This window comes from Corvus cornix, chromosome 10 (assembly GCF_000738735.6).
Source record: "Corvus cornix cornix isolate S_Up_H32 chromosome 10, ASM73873v5, whole genome shotgun sequence".
NCBI classification, from domain to species: Eukaryota; Metazoa; Chordata; class Aves; order Passeriformes; family Corvidae; genus Corvus; species Corvus cornix.
The window spans coordinates 15,447,496-15,470,407 of NC_046340.1; the positions used below are offsets into that span (position 1 = coordinate 15,447,496).

At 41.2% G+C, this 22,912-nt stretch overlaps 1 protein-coding gene and 1 long non-coding RNA gene across 2 annotated transcripts in view; one reads left to right on the plus strand and one right to left on the minus strand.

The window, feature by feature from the left end:
• Positions 1-3,159: 3,159 nt before the first annotated feature.
• Positions 3,160-22,912, plus strand: part of KLF13 (Kruppel like factor 13) — a 34,447-nt gene continuing 14,694 nt past the window's right edge. The window contains exon 1 of the mRNA XM_010390789.3: positions 3,160-4,144. Within this exon, the coding sequence (XP_010389091.1) occupies positions 3,604-4,144 (541 nt within the window). The 5' untranslated portion in view covers positions 3,160-3,603. The remainder of the gene's footprint in view (positions 4,145-22,912) is intronic.
• Positions 10,171-21,192, minus strand: LOC120410525. The gene is made up of 3 exons (XR_005602728.1): positions 20,847-21,192; positions 19,061-19,246; positions 10,171-10,242 (listed from the first exon to the last, which is right to left on the minus strand). It is a non-coding gene; the product is annotated as an uncharacterized LOC120410525 (long non-coding RNA).

The following is a 22,912-nucleotide window of genomic DNA, read 5'->3' on the forward strand; positions in this document are numbered from 1 at the left end:
TCTCTTCCTTTGGTGAGAACAAGTCAGGTATAAGATGTTCAACAGAGGTGAATTTGAGATTTACTGTTTACTTACATAAATCCACTTTTCCACTTAATCAGAAAAAATAACATGCAATAAGTAACAATGAACAAATAGGCAGGTAAATATATATCATTATAAGAAAGAGTTGATAAATGGGCACAGTATTTTGCATAGTGATTTTCCATAAATTGTTTTTTTTCTACAGATCTAATGTAATGACTGAAATTCCTTGCAAAGGAGACAGACCTCCTACCCCTGCTACCTGCAAAGAGGTTATTTACTACTGTTAGTTCACACAGCTGCATTTGAGATTTGCAACCCTGCATTGAAGCCAAAGCTGGTCCTACTGGGCAGCTAGAATTATGTCCACATGACAAATACTACACACCCTGCTCTTGAACATGCACAGATAGTGACTTTCATACTGTGTGCAAAACAAGACAATTTTTTTTTTTTACTTCTAGTGAGCTATTAGAAAGTCAGAAGTGCATTTTGATTCATAGTTATGATTTAAAAGAGAGTAATATATGAACCATAACTGGTTCTATGGACTACATGGACATCTGCCGAATATCACTAACTTTTCTTTTGCATCAAAAAGACTTTCTATTACAAGTAACCTTCACAACATTGCTCTTTCCCAAATGAAGAGGAAGCTCATAGGGTTCATCCAACCAAAGAAGGAGTAAGTATTCATCCAAGCAAACCTCCTCCCGAGCCCCCGCCTGCCCTGAACCCCCCTGTGCCACATTCCCAGCCCGGTACTAACACAAATTCTCAGTGCAGGACGGCAGAAGGACGGGAGAGGTCATGGACCATGGTGGGCTTGTTTACGGGCGCAAGTTTTACATGAAAGGCACTCCTACACAACAGCAGCTGCTCTCAGAACAAGGCTTTAACCCAACAGATCATTTGAAAAACGAAGTCCGTCCCTCTCCCGGCCATCAACTGTACACGCCATTACCCGCTCACAGCCGCCTCTGCCATCGGGCCCGGCTATGCACACGACGCCGAGCCGCTCTTCTCTGTCCAGAGATCCCAGGAACGTGGTGAGTAGCGTCCTGCCCGCTCACGCCATGAACACAAAACACGAGCAGCATCAGATCGTCACCCACAGAAACCCCGACCAGCACCGTGTGCACTGTCCACGCCTGAGGGAAGCCTCGCCCAACATGTAAGAGCCCTTCCCATTGGCCGGCCCTCTCCGAAAAGCGCCTGAGGGGGCCGGGGCAGCCAATCACAGTCCTCGTCTCTCCCGGGGCGTTCTCCCATCACACCAGGCAGGCGGTGTGGGCCGCGCTGAGCGCGGGAATTCCCAGGATTTGCCGAGGTCCTTGTCGGCTCTGCCAGCAAGTCTGCCCCGGCCGGGGACAGGCCACACCGGCCCCTCTGACTCCGGGGAAGTCACTGCTATACAGCGGGAAAGAGCACGGCCAGAATAGAGCGTGACGGGCCGAGAGAGCGTCGAGGAGAGGCGGTAGGAGAGAGGCCCAGCAGGGCTGAGGGGGCTGTGTGGGCTGAGAGCACAGAGATACTAGGGGGCCTTTGGAACCCCCGTCAGTGCTGGGGCAAAGCCTGCTGGTGGCTGGCGACCAGGATAGTCCAGGTCTTTCTTTTACTGTACATTTTCTGATAATTGTCCTTGATGCTGGAGTTAAGACTGGGAACTTATACCTAAGCATTACCCTTTCCTCATTTCCCTGAAAACGGCCCCTGTTTCTTCTCAAACTGAGAGAGCTGCAAGGTTTCTTCTCTGAATGTACTGCTAAAGAACCACGAGGTAGGTCTACTTAAGCAATTCTTCTCTCTCAAGAAGGAGGTTGAGCTTGAACAGAACAAAAATTTCTTATGAGAATGTTTTCCACAGAATTCCTTTTTTTCTAATGGGTAAGTCTCAAGCTCAACCTTTTTATTTGGAAATGTGTTAACATTTCCTGTAGATCTGCTCAGCAGAACAAATGGTATGGTACGGTATGTCTGCATCAAAATGATCTGTCTCGATTCAGCATTAAACCACATCCTCCTGCACTGGTTGTGCCTTATTTCCCTCTGCTACAGAGACTGCACTACAGGCTGCCCTGTTCCGAGCAGACATGGGGCACTGTGGCAGGCACAGGTTACCCATAAGCCTGGCCCTGAGGGGCAGTGTTGCATGGGAACATAAATCCTGTTTTTTCACAAAGCACAGTGGTAGCAGAAGCAGACTTTACTCCTGAATGTGGTATTTCCACATGTACGAAACCAGCTTTTTGCTCAGCCTAACACCAAAACTATTTGGGTTTCTGGAACAGATGTTCACTTCCTCTCACACCCCCTCAAACTCCACAAAAATTTTCCTCCAGAAAGAAGTGCTTCCAAAGCAACCCTCCTCTGATCATCTCTGTCTCAGAGAAAAGGGCCATCTTTGCTAAAGACATGAATTTCATAGGAATTAGTCTGGAGAAGCATGTTCCAGCAAAAGGTAATAGGTATCACAAGTGCTTTCAGATCTCCATTTAGATGCATTTCTTTACTTCTGCTCTCTAAGTTAGTCACAAATACAACTCTCTCGTTGGTTCAGGCATTAATCGCTATAAAACTGAGATGTATCTTTTATAAGGAGAAAATAATAATGAAACCAAATTTATTTGCATTTGTACTTTTAAATAATCCAGAGGCTGCAGAGTGCTAGAGTTTTGACGGAAAGGAAGGTGATTTCAAGTGTGTTCCCCAGCAGTTAGTTAAACCTGTCACAACCCATTAAAATCCACATCCGAGCTCCATCTGTGTAGCTGCGGACCAAACTGTGCAGCCTCGCTCCTTCCTGTCATTTGTATCAGTTCCAACTTCACAGCGTTTTAATCTGGTAACAGTTCAGCGCCTGTTAAATTGTCCCTTGCAGTGCAGGTCTAACACGGATGTTATCGAATCGCTTACGTCCGTCAGAGGGTGCAGGGGAGGGAGCGAAAGGCCCGGGACCGGCGGAGGGGTCCGCGCGTGCCGCTCTGCGCGCTGCGGCCGCGGCGGGGGCGGAGGGTGCCGGCCGCGCGCGCCGCCAGCCAATCGCGCGCTTCCTCCCGTCGGCGGGCGCTGCCCCCCGCGCGCGCCGCCCACCTGCTGGCGCGGGCTGCGGTCCCGCGCTGACGTCACGCCCAGATGTTCCCCAGGCCACGCCCCGCGGGGTCCGGGCGGCTCCGGGCAGCGATAACGGGGCGCGCCGGGTCCGCTGTCACAGCGTGATGGGAGGGCAGCGAGACCGCATCGCCAGCTCATTGCCTTCTTGAGAAAACGGCATTAATCCATACTTCGAGCAACAAGCTGCCAGTGCCAGGATCTATCTGCTGTTCTTTTTCTCTTCCATTGGACCGCCAACGCTTTTTCGATTTAGTGACAAGCTGGGTGTGATCGTCATGAACAAAGTGTGGGTTTGATGGCTGCTAAATCAGCCTTTACTCCTACAAACCGATCCTAAGAAATAAGGGAGGGAAAAGTCTGCTTGTGTAATCTTTTTAAAAAGGGAAAGAGCACTGTTGTGTTTGGTTTGTTTTTTCTTTTTTTTTTGTCTTCGTCTGTTTGGATTTTTTTTTAAACTTATGAAAAATGGCAACAGCAGCATACGTGGATCATTTTGCAGCAGAGTGCCTTGTTTCTATGTCAAGTCGTGCTGTTATCCATAGTCCCAAAGGGGAGCCTGATCCCCAACTTGATGCAGCAATACTTCCTTCATCCAATGAAGAAGATGGACGGGAAGTCAGAGAAACCGGGAAAGACAATGGATCATCATTACTCGTGGTAGCTAGCATTTTAGCAGATCTGAACCAGCATGTCCCAAACTCACCTGCTCTAAGGATGGAAAAAAAAGAGACGCTTGATATAACAGAACAAATACACATTTCTATTGCTCCTGAGGAGTTTGGGGAAGAAAGTCTGTCTTCAGCTGGTAAGCATGGAGGAGAAAGAGCAGCCACACCTACTAGCCTGGCTGCAGTAACTGAGCCAAGCCCCAGACAAAAGAACAAACGCATAAGAAGCTGGACTGACCCTGGATCACCCCAGAAAAAGCACAAATGCCACTATGTGGGGTGTGAAAAAGTTTATGGCAAATCTTCCCATCTTAAAGCTCATCTAAGGACCCACACAGGTTAGTTACAATCCAGCCAGAGATTTATTTGTTACAGCTTGGTAATTAAAATGAAAAACAAAACCAAACAAACTTTTATTTGGCCACTGTTATGGTTTCACCTCTCGGAACTCAAGCTCGGGAAAACCAAACAACAACAAAAAAAGCCCCTCTGGTAATAAGCCCTTACTGGGCATAGATTCAAAGCTAATGTTGCCCTTTTTTATTAATGTCACAGGGAGCGGCATGTGGGTCATCTGTGTGGATTGTACCAAGCTGTAATTTTTAGCTGCTGGCCTTCTTGTTCTGTGTGTCTCCTACTTCCCTTTCCTGTACTTCTTACCTCCCCGGTTTTCCTACTCCATGCTCCAGTCACTCTCTTTATAGCAGCTTATCACTTCCCATGCAGGTATCGATACTCTTGATATTTTAAAATTAAATGTTCTAGAGGCACCTACATGGCTGTGTGTCTGTTTCTTTCTTTAGCAGACACTTTGTGAAAGCTAGAGTAAGCAGAAGGTAGATGAGAGGCTGAACATGAGTCACAAGGAGACACCATAAGTGAGGTGAGAGGGGGATTTGGGCAGTGTCTAAAAAGCTTTTGGCAGCTGGGTAAAACCGAATTCAAAAGAAAAAAACATTTGATGTACTCATCAGTGCTCAGTGCTTACTTTTTGGTGAAGACTGAGCACTTTTTTGTTGGTACTGTAATTTATGAGACACACCCACAGAAAGAGTGGAAGTCTTGCAAGCGTTGTGAAAGTTGCACTGAAAGTATTAGGAGGGCCATCTTGAAACAGGCCCCATGACTTGCCACACCTCACGCCTCTGCCTGGTGCCAGGAAATGGGATGGCTTCCAGTCAGACAGGGGACACCAAAAATTGAGGAGACCAATCTCTGCTGAAGACACCAATCATAGCACATGTGTTGAGGCACCACACCGACTAGAGCAGACTTGTGCAAGCTGTTCCACTGAGTAATTTCAGATGGCAAATTAGTTTACTAAGATGTGTGGTCAGTTCTCTTACAAAGAGCAGTCAGAATGAGATCGTCAGAACTAAGCATGACATAACTCCTGAGCAGTTTTAGCTCTGAGGTGTTAGCCTCACCCATGCCGGCCCTACTTTCAGTGTACCTTCAGCTGTTTCTGTTGCCTTCCTGAGATAAAGCAAGAGCCTTTCTAATTTGACAATATGCTTTGCTCTCCGTGGGAGAGAAGAAAGCCCCATCAAATTTGAGCATATGGATGGACAATTCCCTGTGGCACACAGCCAAAGGAACAGCGTGTTCCTGGCACCCCAGGCAGCCTGTCCTGCTTTGCACTGTGTAACTGCTTTTTGCCGCCTTGGGAGTTATACAGAAAAGGTGTTTCCACTTGGCTTGCAGGGAATTGTCTCCATTAATTTTCAGTTCTTTTGCATTCTTATTGCTGGCATTTGCCATTGTTCTGAAAGCAAAAGATAAATTTAGCAGCGTTTCTGGATTCCTAAACCAACCAGAGACCAAGAAGGGGAACTCCAACCCCTGATAAAAGAGAGGAGGGCTTGGCATGCCCGCCCTACTGGGAGAGGAGGGAGGGCAGGACCAGCGGGGAGTGTCGCTCCAGGCTGCCGGCGGAGCGGAGTCATTCGGGGACGCTGGCTCGCCTCCAAGTTCTCTTTTTTTTTTTTCTCTTTTCCCTTTTTTTTTAACCCTTCATTTCCTGTATTTCTTTCCGTGACTGTAGGGCTCAACTGGTTATTGCTGTAGCTAATGGCACTAAGAGAGCACGTGTGTGTGTCTGAGAGCTAAAGGAAAAGCAGGGAAGGGACTGTTTTTGCCCAGGGAGTGGCAGGACCCTCGGGGACTACAGCTTCTTTGTTTTCTTTCGTCTCCAGTGTCTGTGTGGGAAGCTTTAAGCAAAGCTGCCAAGTTTCCCTCCTCACTGGCAACAGGTCTGTCTCTGGACTGAGTCTTAAACAGGCTTAAAATGCCTCTTACTCTCCTTGCAGAATGTTTTCTAAGGTGTTTGAATTTTTTTCTATCTTTAAAAGAAATTGTGACAGCCTTGAAAAAGGTTTGTAAGACATTAAGAGTTAAGCTAACAAAACAAATGATCACTCCCAGGACTGGTAAATGTCTGTTCTTACAAAACACATCATGGTGTTTTACTGCATCAGAACGAGGGCTTTGGGTCTCCTCTGCTCTCTAGTCATCCTGAGCTAGTTAACTAACACATCCGTCTGCCCAGCTGTCAGATAGACAGGGTGATGGCTATCCACCTCACAGAGCAGTGGTGAAAGTACTCCAGGTACACATGGAAGCTGCTTTAAACAGCTATCCAAATAACTCCCAAACCTGCTTGCTAAGAACAGTCAAAACTTCTGCTATGGAGCAGAACTTCTTCCATGTGCTATATAACTAGATGAGCTGCTATTTAGGGGTGACCAGAGGGCTGAGAACAGCACAGCAGGCTAGAAGATAACTGTTGATCATGCAAGAGGTACTTGAACAGAACAGTTTATGAGTTGCTTTAGAAACTTGCTTGTCCTTGTCTGCTGCTGTGCTGAGAAAATAAAGGCTTTACTCTTCATGGTTTGAGGAAGGATAGACTGGATCCTTGAGCTTATGTCAAAGAGATACAGAGCCTTCCAAGTACTATTGCATCAAATCCAGCCCAAATTGAGAGGGACTGAGAGCTGGTACTATTTTCCAGCTGTTTGGTGCTCTGTGTGAAATCCTTCTGATAGTTATAGGCAGATATCGGAGCTTAAATATGTAAAGTAAAAACCATAGTGCACAGGATGCTAATTCTCCTATTTAAAGCAGAAGAACCAAGATGGAAATGCCAAGAGCATCTGCTTTTTGTCCTTTACTCAGTGTACAGCATTTTTCAGTACTCCTATTAGGACAAAATGTGCTGGAGCAATCCACAGTTTGTTGTGTGCTTTTTTGGTATACTACTGGTTAATCTGTCTCAACCTTATGAATACTTCATCTTTATTACACTGCAAACCCTTGAACCAGGCAAAAAAACTTTTGTCACCAAAATCTTCTCTGTTCTCTCCACCAGCTTTCAAAACTCCCATCCCCCTATGTTTCTTTTCATGTTTATGTTTTCTACTCTAGGCTCTTACTTAATGTCCTGGAGTTCAACATGATCATCAGCCACAAAGCCCTTGAAGTTTTAATATTTACCAGAAGGTTATATTTAGTGCCAGTGGGTAGTTGTCAAGTCTGATTATTTTTCCACTAAGGCTCCCATGGATCTCAAAAGCTCTGTTGTGGTCCACAGAGGCAGCACCCCCGTTTGTCCCAAGCGGTACTGACCCCACTGATACAAAAAGTTTCACTGATGCACTGATTTCAAAAATCCTCTCCCCTGAGAAAATTCCTAAACACAAAGGACTTGCAAAAAATCAGCTAAATAATGTACATGACAGAGCTCTCCTTCATCTAAGCAGGTTTTCAGCACAGAGGTCTGGAAATTTTCTGGAGCTACTGGAAACCAGTTGGTCTCTTGATGCACCAGTGAAAGAAGGGAGACAGTACAGAGCCTAATAGCAATCTACAGGCTACAATCTTATAGAGCCTTGTCCAGGACTGCTGTGTTCTGAGAGGCTGTAGAGAGTCCTAGCTTATTGCATTATATGACGTATTTATACATTGAGAAAAACTGATGGGATTTTCGGCAAGTATCACAAGAATTCTATGTATTGCATCTCCCCATCAAATCATTGTGACTTTTCAAGCTTTTAGCCATCTGCATTAGCACACCATCACCATCATGAATACAGAGAAAGTACGAAATAAACCTTCATTTAACTCCATTGAACTGTCCTTCTAAACTTACTAGTTATAAGCACTAAGCAGCACATCTTAACACAGAAACAGCTTTTCAGTCAGTCATCAGAATTAAATGAGTCTGCACAAATTAGCAGGAGCTAAGGAGAAGGAGGCACCAGTCTCAGCCTGGAGTCTTACTTAGTCTTGCAGCAAAACCAACTTAGGGGCCATGCGGCTTAACAGTAGCTCTTCTGTACTATTGCTAAACCAGCTTTATGTGGCTGTTGGAGCACAGGAAGAAGCAAAGGCCTAATTATATTATCCTTGCTCATAGATGTCAGGTTAGGACTCATCCAAGAGAAGGTGGTCAAGACTTATGTTGATCTCTAGCTGGCAGAGTGAGCTTGGGCAGCTATGTGTTCTGCCTGCTCAACCCTGCAATTGTGGAGGATATATTATTTGGCATGTGTTGTTCTTTTTAGTCTAACCCTTATTTATTAGCTGAATTGAAATAGGTAGAAAAGACCAACTTATTTTCATTTCTTTACATTAAATCTCTATAATCACATATTTGAGGATGACACTAATGAACCTATATGACAAAAAGCTCTTTTTTAGCTTATGCACCCTTTTTTCCCCATCAGTTATTATATCTTGTTTCCCTGGGCAAAATTTCTCTGATGACTTTGGAGCTAGTGTATGTGAAGATGGAGAATTTAATAATGTATTTGTCATTTGAAAGCAATCTGAGAATAAAGCAATCAAACCTCACTGTGACAAGTATGACAAGAGCATAACAATTAGGCTGGACAAACAGGAGGAGTATATCGCTTGTGTTCAGGCTGGTAAAGAGGCCTTTATATAAAGTACAAATAATCCATTTTAAATCGAGGTTTTGATTTCACTTTCAGTTCTAGTAAGTCTGATTTGCTCACACTATGTTAATTCAAAACAAAACAGTAAAGCACAGCTTCCCTTAAGTTCTGAATCAAGATGCTATCCATGTGTGTAGAAACCAATCAACAATGTAAGAAGGAAGTTTTTCTATCATTGAAACAAACTTTATATTCCATTTTAGCACCTGGCAATTGCAATTACCAGAAACATAACTAGTTAAATGAAAAAAAAGCATGGACTAGATTTGGCTGAGATTTCTTTAGCTTGTCTCTAGGCACACAGTGACTCTTAAAGGGGTATATGTGTATGTGTGTAGCAAGTGGGCAGTGTTGGTGAAGACCCGAGGCTTTGCAGGAAAAGATTACAAGAGAAAAAACCCAGTCTAGGGCCTTCTGTGCCACTCAAGAGCAGTGCAAAGCAGGACTGCAGACAGCTCTTGTGTACAGCAGGATGAAATGAGTGGTGCTGGTGCTTCAGTCCGTCCTCCTGAGCTGCCAGTTGGGCTGCTCTGCATACCAGGACTTATGGGGAGCTGCACTCCCTCTGAACAGGATACCAGAGAAAATTGGAAAGGCCTTTCCCCAATGTGGATTTCCCAAAGGCAAAAGGACAGACTAAATGAGTTTGTCCCTCTGCATGTTGGGCCTCCTGGGTTAGATTTCTTGTGTTAAAAGTTAGAAACAGCTCACAGGCTCTGCATGCTTCCCTCACTCTCATTAGCATACACCCAGATTATCCAAAAGCTGCAAGATGACTTTAGGCTGTTGTGGCCCTTAAGTGCCTTCCACCTCCTTACTTTGCTGAGTGCATCAAAATATTTTCTCTAAGGTTTTTTTTCTGAGATGGACCCAAGTGGTGGCTTCTGGACAGATTCAAATACCAGCCTCACGAAACAGTTGTCTCTCCAGCCTAAGGCGTAAGCCTTCTTTCTCAGTGTTAAGAACTTCAGCAGCCTGTTACTTTTTTTCTGAAAACTGATAATGTTAACTCGTTTAATAAGCCTATATTTTTAAAAACAATACAGATTTTTAAAGCATTGTTTGTGTTTCCTCTGAAAGAACTTCACAACTCCTTTCTTACTTCCTCTAAGAACATTTCAACACGTTAAAAAAAAAGTCAGTAGAAAACATAGAACAACTTCCTTAAAAGCCCTGCCTAAGTCCTCACCCTACAATGCAATTCCCAAGACTAAAGTTCTTTTTTAAAAGCATTGATTCTAAGCCTGGATCAAACAATCTATGTTCATTGAAGATAACAAAAAATATATATGCTATAAGTTTCTTAATGTTAAAGTCCTTGAAATAAACATAGGGCATAAATTTCTGGAAAAGTAAGCAAATTTTAAAACTTACATATTTCAAAAGGAGCTGAAGTCAGGAAGAAAAGTAAAACTACTCCTACTCACTCTTTTTACCGGACTGCTTCAAGACTGAATAACAGGATGCAGTCAATTCAGCTGCAAAAGAGTTAGGGCTGAATTAGTTGCATGGAGAATGCAATTAGATGACACCTGTCTTTACCACACACTTGATTAATATTAGCTATTAGGAGGAACCTCTCCTGATGGTTATACAGGTTTTTCTGTGAAAGGCTTCCCTTTATTTCTTTTCCCCCCCCCTCTTTCTCCCTAGTCTTTATGGAGATATTAGTCATGCAGAAGATACAGAAATGAAGTTTCTGGTAACAATTAACAGAATGTAGGTATTGTAGCTAAAAAGCATTTAAAGTAAAACTGTACTTGTCATTGTTACAACTAGGTGTCTAATGGAAAATCAGAAACATCACAGATTTCTCTTTCCACAACCCATTTTTCTTTTAGCACAGAAATGGGACTTGAGTCCAGTGTAATGAAACCTATTACTATTGGAAGTAGTGAGGATGGATGACCCTCCAGTTGTTTTCCTCATCCTAAACACAGGTAGTAGCACTTTCCTTCTCAGTGGCAAGATCTAGGTCTTAAAAATAATTGGGAGTCAACCAGCAGGCAAGTTTTTTAATGAATGGACAGTTGCAATTGATAGCTGTGTTTGTATTAGAAATTAATCACAGCCCTATGGACAAGAGTGTTCAGAATGATCTGCAGAAGACTTTTCGGCAGTAGCGTTTCTCTGCAGGACACTGGAAAGTGTATGTGGCAGAAGTTTTGCATAAACAAACCTTTTGCTAAACTGGAATTCCTTATGAAACAAACTCACAATTGGATTCCATCTGAAAAGAAGGCACCTTTAACCATTTAAAATACAACTGTTCCATTGTGTTATTGTCTGGCTGAATATGGTTATAGCACATCCAAGAGCAGAAACCTGGAACTTGTTTATATTGGACATGTGGTTTCTAGTTCTGTTTTATAAGTTAAACATGTTCCAACTTCCCCCCCACCCCCTTCCAATCTTGGATCAGCTGTCTGGAAGTCGGTGCTGACAGAGCCAAAAAAATACTCTGCTGTTCAAATGCAGGACAACTTTTGAAGGGTCCTTTCTGTAGAATTTCTATAGGTATACTTTTTTCCCTTTGTTACCCACTTGGCTTTTGCATGGGCAGTGAGATCATTATCTTGCTGTGTTCGGTTTAACAATAGCTAGACAATGTGGGTTATTTAAGTGCAAGCACTGAAGTCAGACACACATATCCTGTATTTTTCAAGTCTTGCAGATTCAGCAGATCTTACAGCGCCTCCACTTAATATAAAAGAAAAATTTTTAAAAGTTCAGAGTACTACTGCTGTGGTTACTTGTAGAAAAAACGACCTCAGAAGCTTTTTTGCAGCCCTAACATAAAAAGCAGTTACTAACCAGGAACTTGGCACAAGTCAAACGGTGTTAAAGTAAGCATATCCTGAAATGACCTCTAGTGCAGGGAAAAGATTTGCTGTAATCACTTACAGTCATTTTGTAGTGCTCTCGGGAAATACAGGCAATATATTGGTGACTGGGTAGCTGCTGATGTTGCAGTCAATGGATCAGTAAGCTATCTTAGATTTATTGCACACTGTATTTCTACCAGACCACTCTCTATTATTTGGTTATAAGTTATATGAGTTTTTGGAATAGAGGCACCTGAAAAACTCATATGAAAGAACACAGCGTTGCTGCTGCATGTTTTGCATCTTTCCATCTGCTTTGGTCCTGCAGCCAGCTAGAATATCCCTGGACGATAAATACCCAAGCAGAATGGGCATGCTGGTTATGTCCTTACTGCCTTCAACAGTAGCTTTTAAAGCTGGTTTAAAGGAGAGCAGCAGAAATGCTAACTCTTCCAAAGTAAGTCCAGGTGAGGTACAGCAGCCAGAAGGGATATATTGAGCTTTTTAAAGTAAACAGCTGTCAGTATTTCCACTAGAGGAACTTAGAATGGAGCCAGCTGAAAAGAATTAGTACAACTTCAGATGTTTCCTGCAAAATTTTTGGTGAAATGATGGGCTGTTTGTTAATAGATCAGAGAAATACTTATTTTGCAGTTTCGGGGTAAATAAATGAAATTACATTGGTACAAATTTACATACTAGACCGGGACTTAAGACTATTTTACATTCTTGCAAAATCTCGTAGCTGAATATAGGGCTGTCCTACATTATTAATCTAGTAGTTTGGACCTTATCCTGCTGTAACAGAACAGAGATGCTGCTAAAATCTCACAGAACCACAGACTAATTTTTGTTATTTATATGTAGGGGCTTACTGACTTTTAATTTGCAATCTCTTTTAAATACCAGCAGAAGGACTTGGAGATGAGCATTAATACATGAGGACCATGGCAGTTTTTGATTATTCTGGTGATTGATATATTTTCCAAGCCCTATGTGAATTGTATGCAGCTTTCTTATGCATGTGAAACTCCCCATAGAGCACTGAAAGCCCCTCAAAGTCAATGGAAACTTCCATTTGCTGTATATATATCTATACAAGCAGTGCCAATAAAATGTTTAGCCTTACTGTGTAATAAATCCAGAGTGTATTTGTAAAAATATCTTCTAAATTCTCCTAACATGGCCAAAACAAAACTGAATTTCTTAGATACCCCAAAGGGTTACTTTCAGACAGGATTATCATTGATACATCTTCCCCTTTGTGCAAAGACGTACCATATTTACACCTTCTATTTCACTCAGCTTTCATCATTAAAAACTACTGAGATCTTCTCAGTTGCATTTTAGAATTTCTCAGACTGGCAACATTTGGAACCAAATTCTAGCTTAAATAGAAATGTATGAGCAAATGTATGAGCAACCAGAAAAGCAACTGCGTTGGAATTTATAGATGCCCCTACATAGTATTACTAGCATAAACAGACCTAAACAGACCTATAAGAAATGTATTAAAAAGCTCTTTTTTTTTTTTTTTTTTTTTTCCAAATGACAGAGAAGATGTAGAATTTGGTCATGGGACAAAGTAATTCTAATTACTGATTACTAATTTTAATAGATACTAGGTGTGAATTTAATAGAATCAGTTTTACTTCAAGGTGTATGATATGAGGTAAGACTAGCTAATCACATACCCCTTGTCTTAAAAAAACCAGCTCTCAGTGTCCGTAATAAGGAAACACACATGGGTTTTTTTAAGCACAGAATCTTGTGTTTCATTTGGAAAGAAACATCTTCCTAGCCCACCACCTGCAAATATAATATGCATATATATAGCATTGCCTTGATAATACATGTAAAAGTGGGTTTGCATAGTTAAATATAATTTTTAGTGAACCCTAACTGATTCTGCTGCTCCTCCATGCGCTGCTGAGGCCTTGAAGGGGGAACAGGGCTGTTGCAGCTTCATAGATTACCTCAGTATTGCTCAAATAGTGGAACCTGAAGGGAGAATTCTCCCTCTACCCACAACCTCCAGCTCTTACCTGCTCTGCAGAATCCCTTAAGCTGTTGTTACGATAAGTTTTCACGTGACTGCCAGAGTTTGTGGAGGGTCTGAAACAGTAGCTTTAAGAGGAGCATAGCCAGAAAGGTGTGGGAACACAATGTTACTCATCATTCATCCCGGTCCTCCACAGCTTTCTTAACATCTCGTGTGCAAACGAGTTCAGGTATCACACGAGATCGAGGTAATTACCATGCTGAAAGACTTAACCATTTTCCCACATTTTTGTTCAGCTTGAGTGACTTTTGTTGTGTTGGCATCTCCTTTCAGTCTGCAGGACAATATCATTAAGGGCACCATCTCACTGACCAAATCAGACATGATTTAAGCCAGCATCTGTTGGAGCTTGGAGTACAAATTTAGCAGTCTGATGTCTGGGGAGCCATTTTAATTAATAAGTGTCATTGGTAGCTTTCAGAGGCTGAGCTGGTCAGGCAGATTACAATGTTATCTTTGCTGTGCTCACTGATGTAAGCAAATATTGTACAAAAGCCGGCACAAATGCTTTACCATGATCCTTGTCCCAGACATCTATAACTGGGACATGTGCAGATGAAATATGTTTAGGAACATGACTGTCAGATACCTTATACTAAAGTGATAATTTACAAAGCTCTCACTCTATACTGCAGATACAAAACTGTAATGAGAAACAGCTTTTGAACACTGCTTGTCAAAGTACAGATGTTCAGCACCAGTATCTTCTAAGAAAAGTTTCAGTCAGTCCCCAAAGGGGTGTTCTCTAAAAAAAAAAAAAAAAAGACAACAAAAAGAACAGAACATTCTGTGATTCTCTTTCTTACCCTAACTGCAGTATTTGGAATTGGCTGATGTTTCCAGTAAGTAGTGTGGATTAAGCAAACACAGCTTTCCTCTCCAAGTATAAAATCTCACCTGACCCATACCAAAAGGGCCTACATGGTGAAGGGCTACACATTTTTAGACTTTTTGCTAGCATTGCTTACTGGTGAAAAGTCATGTAGAACTCGTCTGTTTTCTCTGCATTTCTGAATGTGATTTTTCTGAGCAGTGTGGCCTCTGGGGTAAACAATATCACTGACCTTACCAAAACAAAATCACCACTCTGAAAATACGCTATTTTAAAGCTATATCTTTTGCTTGATACTTTCTTTTTCTCTTCCCTATCATTTAAAATGAGATTGTTTAATAGGCTGGTGTTAATTCCTTGAGGTTTTAGGACTCTAACATGAAAAAATCCTAGTTCTCCCCTTTCACTATGTTTGATAGATTAATCAGGATTTGAGTACTTCCCTCCTCCCAGTCTAACACCAAACTTCTCAGTGAAAAAAAGAATCCTGACTGGTGTTCTTATAAATTGTTTACAGGAACATAATTTAATTTCTACATGCAATAGACTACTCCCCCTTGAATGTACAAATCACTAGATTAATTTTTGTCACTAAGGCAAAAATTACTAAATTTCTTTTTTTGTTATCAAGAATATAATAAGTTCCAAAAAAGTTCTGAGAGAATATTATCTGGCTGGTGCTTTGCTTTTGTAATGAATTCTTGAAAAAGCAGCTATACTCTCTAAAGTTATGTCATCAGTTTGTGCTGCTAAGGTTAGCATTTGCAGGTGAATTACAGACTAATTAGTTTGGAGAAACATTCCATACCTGTACTGAACTTATGTGCAAATGTTTGCTTAAAGCTTCTTTCCAAGAGCCAACTCTGGTTCTGTGTGTAGAGTTTCCTTGGAAAAATCCAAGTTGCATTTCTGTGTTATACATGTACACTGCCAATTGGATATGACCACTGTTGTTTGCAAGAGACTCAAACTCATTTGGTATAAGCTACATCTTTCTGGTGTTGGCATGCAAATTACTTTCTTAGATGTTTAGATGAATTTCTCACAGAAAGGCAAGGAGCTGATGTGATTGGTGTACTTGATAGTTTTTCTTTTTTGAAAGCTATGGAGGAACTGAGTTCTAGTCTCATTTGCAAAGAAATCCAAATTATCTCATAACTGTTTCCTCAGCCAAGTAATTCTGAGGAGGCTGTACCATTCTCATCTGTGCAAGGCAAGGTCTGTGGTATTCCTTTATGAAGAAGTGACTCTGCTGGCACGTTTTTCATTTGAGTACATTTGTTGTGGTTTCACAGACAAACACAGGAAGAACAACAGTAACTTTCACTGCACAGCTGTTTCTCACTTGGAAATCAGACCACCTTTGGATTTTTTAATATCTAATGTTTTAAAAATATAAAAGCAGTCCTGAGTTCCTAGGTCAAGCTTGTGCTTGACTCTTCTGACTATAAAACACAGCTCCTTACCATCTGTGCAGAACTCCAGTGACACAGCAGTAGTCAGTGAATAATTAACTGATCCTTCAGCCTCTCTCTTACTTTCTATGTAGACATCGTTGTATCCAGTTCCTTCCCCCCTTTATTCAGGCATGGGAATAAGCCCTACCTGCCTCACACAGAGTGGTGAATTTGTTCTCCTAACAGCATTTACAGCCTTGAGTAGTAGAACAAAGGGTGAATCCCTGAAAAGGTGATTTACAAATCTGCATCGATGAGCATGCAGACAGCATGGTGTACACAACTTTACAGTGCTGAGGTATTTATGTTCTGCAAAAAATGCTAAACACATACCTGGTTTTGTGCAGTGTAATGATGTATCATTTTTCCAAAGACTTAAGTTTTTCTGTTATTTGTCCATTATTCACAAATCCTAAAACTGAGCTGTAAAAACTAATTTTCAAAGGAAAGTAGAAACAAGTTCCAGCCAATTGGCTGAAAATCAAGTTCAAAGTACTTTGTGCATCATGTCTTTTGATAGGAATAATAAGCAGTCCCATTTGGCACTGTCAAGCTGCAACAGCAATAATTGGATCATCTCAATCCCGCAAAGCTAAGTCAGGATACAATACCACAACTCATGAAGCTGCAATTCCTGTTTTCTTTGGGTTTATTCACAGTCTGTCTGTTGTAACAGAACCTCCCAATTATTCAAGTTTATGAACCTTGCAGTTCTGCATATTGCAATTCTTGAATCCCAGCCCAAGACCCATGGTTGCCAGAGTTGTGCTCAGCAGGAGCTAGGAATATGGAAGGAAATCAGGTTCAAATAATTTTGTGGTTCTCAGATTTAGGACTGGATTGAGCAAGAGTCCAAATGGAAGTAAGAACAGCAGGGAACTTCTGTGATCTTCTTCAAAGTAAAAATTATATCCTGTACATCAGGTTTTAGAGCTAGCCTGCAGACTTACATGACACTGATATCTTTTAGAATTTCATAGTAATGGTGCAATTCCTATTATATTTCATAGCACTTCCCTATCCCAGGAATCTTCTCCTGAAAAAATTTGGCCACAGTACATAGTAAGATCCTGTATTTCAGAGTATTTCATTAGCCACTGTGCTTCAGGCATGCCAAGTGTGATCAACTAATTTCCTACAAACACAGGGAACGGATGCTCCACCTCAAAAAGTCAGGCCAGTGGGTTTCCCCTCCTCACCCAGAAAAGCAGGTCTGTTAGAGAATAGACCTGCACTCTTGAACAAACAAGTGTACAAGAGCAGCAATAAATGTGCTGGAGGCACTAGGAATTTATGTTTTGGGAAGTAATAGGGATCTTTCTACTATGACTTGTCTACAGTTACAGCTACTGAATTTTTACCTGACATGTATGAACCCACAGAGTTAAGAATCTCTGCTAAGGAATCATTGATCTCTCACAAGGTGAAATGGTTTACATGCCAATAAGGTTTTTAAATACTTACAGAGAAAATGGTGGCTGCTGGGCAGCCCTTCTGGCATGATTCATATGTATAAACCATGTTCTGCATTGAGAAGTAACTGAGTTTAACAGAGTTTTAACACTTTACAGAGTGCTCTGTAAAGGCAAGCAATGAACACATGGGTGCAGCATGCAAGGGAAGACAGAGTTGCTAAGGGGGGCATGATGTATATATGTATATTTTAGTAAATTTTAAAATAGTAGAGATGTTCCTTTCAATACTACTTTGAGACAGAAAAGTAGTGTTTGTAGTAGTATTTGCTCATTAAAAAGGGAATCCAGTTGATTTCTCTATGTGAGTCCATGATAAGTTTTTTGAAAACACCTCTCTGTTTTTGAGTTATGTAAGTTATATATCTTAAGATGCCCTTGACAAAGGTGTCTTTGAAATGCATCTGTCTTCTGTGTAAGATCTCAGCTTTTCAGTTATGTTTCGCATCCAGAGTCATACTCAGATAATTGGCTTGTGACTCGGATCCTCCACAATCCAGCAAATGCTCCATTCATTCAGTTCCAGCACTGGCCATGGCCTCTCTCCTACGCCATGACCCCACACATCAGGCACGGCTGGTGGGGCTGACTCCGTCACGACCCTGCACCAGCTGTCCTCAAAACCAACATCAAATGGGGGCGTCACAGCAGCTGAGCTGCACTTAGGGTGTGTCAAACCATGGGTGTTAATGGGAGAAGTGTTGAAAACCTTCTCTTGCTTATTTTCTGATTCAGTATGAGAATGAGGCCTGGATGGGTATGTGCTTAAAAACATTTGTGGTTTAAAGTATTAACACATAGAAAAGACTGAAAAAAGCTGAAACTAGAAAGGAGCAAGTAGCTGGTGCTCTTTTTTCCTTTTCATACAGCTGTGGTTGAAGGAGGCTGCCAGGAGATGCAAAAGAAACAGGGAAGGACATATAAAATAGGACATATAAATGAGACTTGCAAGAGTTGAATGTGGAATTGCAAATACTGTCTTTTCTAAGAAGTTGACCTGTTTTAAAAGTGGGCACTTTAGAACATAACTACAACTGTTAGAATAGAATATAACTCCTCTATTGAAAACAAAAAACCTGAAGCCTGGTTTAAACAGGGAGTGTGGTTTAACAATCTGGGCATAAGATTTTGAGGTGTATGCAATAGTTTTATGCATACCTTGAATGGTAGCTGCCTTGTGTCAAGCAACAGATTTAGTGTTTGATTATCAGCCCATAAAAACTACTTTCCAGAGCTGCCTGTTCCCTGAAGCTGGATGCTCAATATGGCCATTGGCAGATGCTGCTCATAAACTACTTCAACACCACCTTGCTCTCTGGCAAACAATTCACCCAGAATGAGAATAAAATAACAGGAAATCCCTCTCCCTCTCTCTTCCATACAGTTGCAATAAACTCTCAGTATCAGATTTTTCACTCAGCTTTACAGCTTTAGCTGTGCTTATAAATACTGAAGCCCCAGGTTTCATGCATGCTGTGTTACTGTGATGTTGTTGATTGAACAGTTCAAAAGTTCACAAGGAGACATTTCACAATTACAGCCAAAGACAACTTTACTAACTTCTGTTTGCTTGGCTTCTAGCAAAATGAAATCTCATCCTGTCTCCAAATCCTGGGAGCTGCTGTGCACATGAAATGTCATCACTTACCCACAAGGTCTATTCATGCCAAAGTATGTGCACTTCAGTTGGAGGCAGATGACATTCAACATCTTCCAGAATTCAGATAAATAAAGTGCAGGTCTCAGATTAGATGAATAATCCTTTAGTCTGTTATTTCGCATAGCAGGACAACCTTTCATGAATTTGATAAGCTTTGCTTTTACAAGCATTCTCCTGTTTTAAGTAGAAAAGAATAATAAAAAAATCATTGATGTGTCAACAGAGAAAAGACTGATTCATGAGGTCATATGATTCCTTCTTTGCAGCTATTCATGCAACTGCTGAGCAGAGCTCGTGTAGCCAGTTTCCCAATTTCAGCATGAATTCACCCACAGTTCACACCAGATTAATATAATTGGTCATTATCTATTTAATTGCTCTCCCACTCTAAACATTTCCATTGTCTAACCAGAGATCTTGAACATTACCATGCAAATTTTTTGAAAGCCACCACAAATAAAAATTTGTGAGGTAGACTTTCATTGAAAGCAGTCTAAACCACTGCAAAGGTTGTTCCTGTGGTCATTGTACAGACAGGGATGGTTTATGAAGTTTCAGTTTGATTTCAGGCATTCTTGCAATGCAAGCATCTTCAGGTTCAAGTTTTTAGGTTTGCTCTAATTTTTATCTCCCAGAGTGATCAGAACTCAGATAAATAATTTCAGATTTCAGAATTTCAGACCATCTAAGTCAGCTAGCAGAATTTTTCAATAAGCACTAGCTAGCATTTTCATATAGAGAAGTCCCTTCCATTTTTAGACAAGCAAGGAGTAACCTGTGTCCCGCACTGAGGGCTGAGAAAAGAAAGGTCATCACACTGATCAAAAAAGGAGCACAGTTATCAGTGAAGATATGTTTGCAAAAGAATCTCGTAAAAAAAGTAATGACATTAAGAAGTCACTGTGTCCCATTTTTGGTTCCTGCCATTTGACCTGTGTGTACCTATTGGTTAATTCTACTACATACATAATTTCTCTATGCAATGACCACACCACTGAGAATGAATGGCTTGAGAGCCTGTGAGCTCTCTTGGCACATAATCCTGGGCTTCACAAAGAGAAATTCCCAGATTGGAAGGAGAGGCAGAAGTGTCCTATAGTGAGAATGTAATCGTTTTTTCCACTGTAAAGAGTGGGCTAAAGAAGGATATGATGCCAAGCAGTGTCATACTCTAGAGCTCCCATGGAGCTGCTAAGTCAGATGTCTGATCTAGAGCTGTTCTGGGTTTGCAGAGTGGGCTGGGTAACAGACTGAGCAATTCTGAGGTCACACAGGAAGGATCTAGACAGGAGTCTGTAATGGAAACCTTGTGTTTCTGTTGGTACCTTAACTGCACCTTCCCTGTAGATACATTTGGATCTGTTGTTTCCGCTATTGGAAAGACATTTTTCCCTCCTGGAGGAGGAGGAATCTAGTCTGAGGAGTTTGTTGGCTTCAGTTGCTGTCTGCATAACATTGTCATTAATCATCTTGTTTGCTCTAACAGAGGGTGAGTCGTGCAGCCGAAATCAGCTTGTAGCAGACAACAAATCAGCACTGCTAGCATGCTGCAACAGGAGTAACACGAGCCTGCAGGTGACTGAACAAGGCCTCAGTCCAGCACATGTATTTGTCAGGGGCCGCCTTTTTACTTTCAAGTTTTAGCTGGACTCGTTCAATAAAAACGGTGCTTATTATTAAGTACATTTGAAGAGCCCTCCTCTAGTCCCTTGTCACTTCAAAAGGTTTGAATTGGCTCATCAACAAGACAGAAAAAGAACAAAATCCCACATACCTTCATCACTGTTAGTCTGTTTTAAGAGGCCAGACTTTTCTGACTCATGCTGAAGCCACAATCTCTGTATGTAAGGAATGAAGAAAGTCCCTTAAACAACAAATTTTTGGCTCAAGGCAAGAATTCTAGGCTTAAAATCCTGTGCTGGGGTGATGCAATAGGTCAGATTTGCTGATTAGCACATAGATTTTTTTTATTTTCAACCCCAGCATTCTTTTCAAGTATATTTATTTAAAACTTTAACTGACCAATGGAAAAGGAAAAAAAATTCCCCGTTTTAGTTTTGTCATTCAGTAATACCTAGATGTGTTCAGAGGCTTTTACAGTGGTTTTTTATTTTCTAATCACAATAGATGTTTAAATAATCATCTTCCTTTATTACATTCATAGAGCTGAGTAGAAAAAATTAGAGAAATACAGTAATAAAAGGGCTACTTTACTAAACTTCAGAGTTCCCTTCTTTGTTGAGTGTCATACTTCAGTGTGTTTTGCAAATAAGGTAGCTTCCTCTCCCCAGAATTCATCACTTCATCATTTCAGTATAACACAATTTAATTATCTGGCGTTTAAGTGCAAAGTCAAAGGGTCAGCTATTGATCTCCATTCTTGGAACAAGCCACAGGAGAGAGAAAATCAAGTGGAAGTTGCTGGTCTTTTAAATTAGTGGATTTCAACTGTTTCACTGAGCACTGGTTTAGGATTTAATGCCTCAGAGAAAAGGAGACCCAGTAAGAGTTTTAGGCTTAGTGAACAGAAATTACATGCAGCAGTTGCAGGTACTTAACTTTGACAGAAAGCCCAACATTTAGTTTACATTATTTAAGAACATAAACTCTCTGTCACTGAGGGCATTGCCTTTCATTTTTTAAGTTAGGCTTGTCATTGGTATTCAGTAAAAGAGCTTTATTTACTCATATATTCCAGCAAGAAGGTAAAAAACCGCTGCTTTTATAATTGGATGTGGCCAAAGTCCATATAAACAAAAGCATTGCACTTAATGGAAGCATGATCGATAAGATTTATTCCTGTGGGGCAGACAGGGTCCATCCCAGTCTGCACACTCACCTAGATATGGAAGTTGTCCCTGCTAGGTGGGTATGTTTCTAGCCTCATGGGTATCCTAATGGCTCAGATGTCTCTCTTTTCATAGATGAGAGGTCTCCATTTTGGTCATGTGTTAAAATTTTTGAGAAAAAGAGTGAAATAGTGAACTTCAGGCTTCAGAAATAAAACAGAATCCGGAAACAGCATTAGGTAACAATGATAAATCCATAGAACTATAAGGAGATTAATACCTTATTTTTGGAATTGCATGCATTGTAAACACCATCTCATACAATTGTGTATATTACCATTTTTCTGGATGATGGATTCATACCTTTGTAGGAGATGGCTAGAGTTTTGATTGCTCACAGCTTTACAGGCTAAGAGGTATTGCTCTACTGATAGTGCATTTAAAGTGTCCATGCTATCAGTGCAGTCACATAGCAAACCTACAGCAAATATTACAGAAAAGAGTCAAGAGAAATACTACTTACGTAGACTTTGACAAGGCCTCCTAGAAGATATAGCAGTAATGCAGTTGCTGCCACAAAGTTTTTTCTAGACATGAAAAGAAAACTACCTGCCTTGTGAGGTGTGGGGAGCATCCTTCATGCTCATTATACTTCTGTGAGGAGAAAACACGTATGTGCATCTCCTCCTTACCTAACGTGTCTAACCTGAATACCCAGAGTATCAATGAGCAAATTTATGTCTGAGAGGACCTGCTGTTACTGCATTTGTATATGATCAACCCTAACTCCCCTTGAAGCACCTTACTAAGAATTTGAAGCTGTTTTGCTAAATTTCAATGCTTTAGATACCAACAAGAATATTGATTCTTTCCTTTTTTGTTGTGGCTCCTAGCAGTTTTGTGGTGGGAAGCTGGGGAGGGGAGCAAAACCAAAGATGCTCTCATCACCCTTTACTAAATGAACTCCCATCATTTTGCTAGTAATTGCAGGTAGTTTGTGACTCTTGGTTAATAGAGTGATGAGGAATCCCTAAGCCATAAGAGTGTTTTA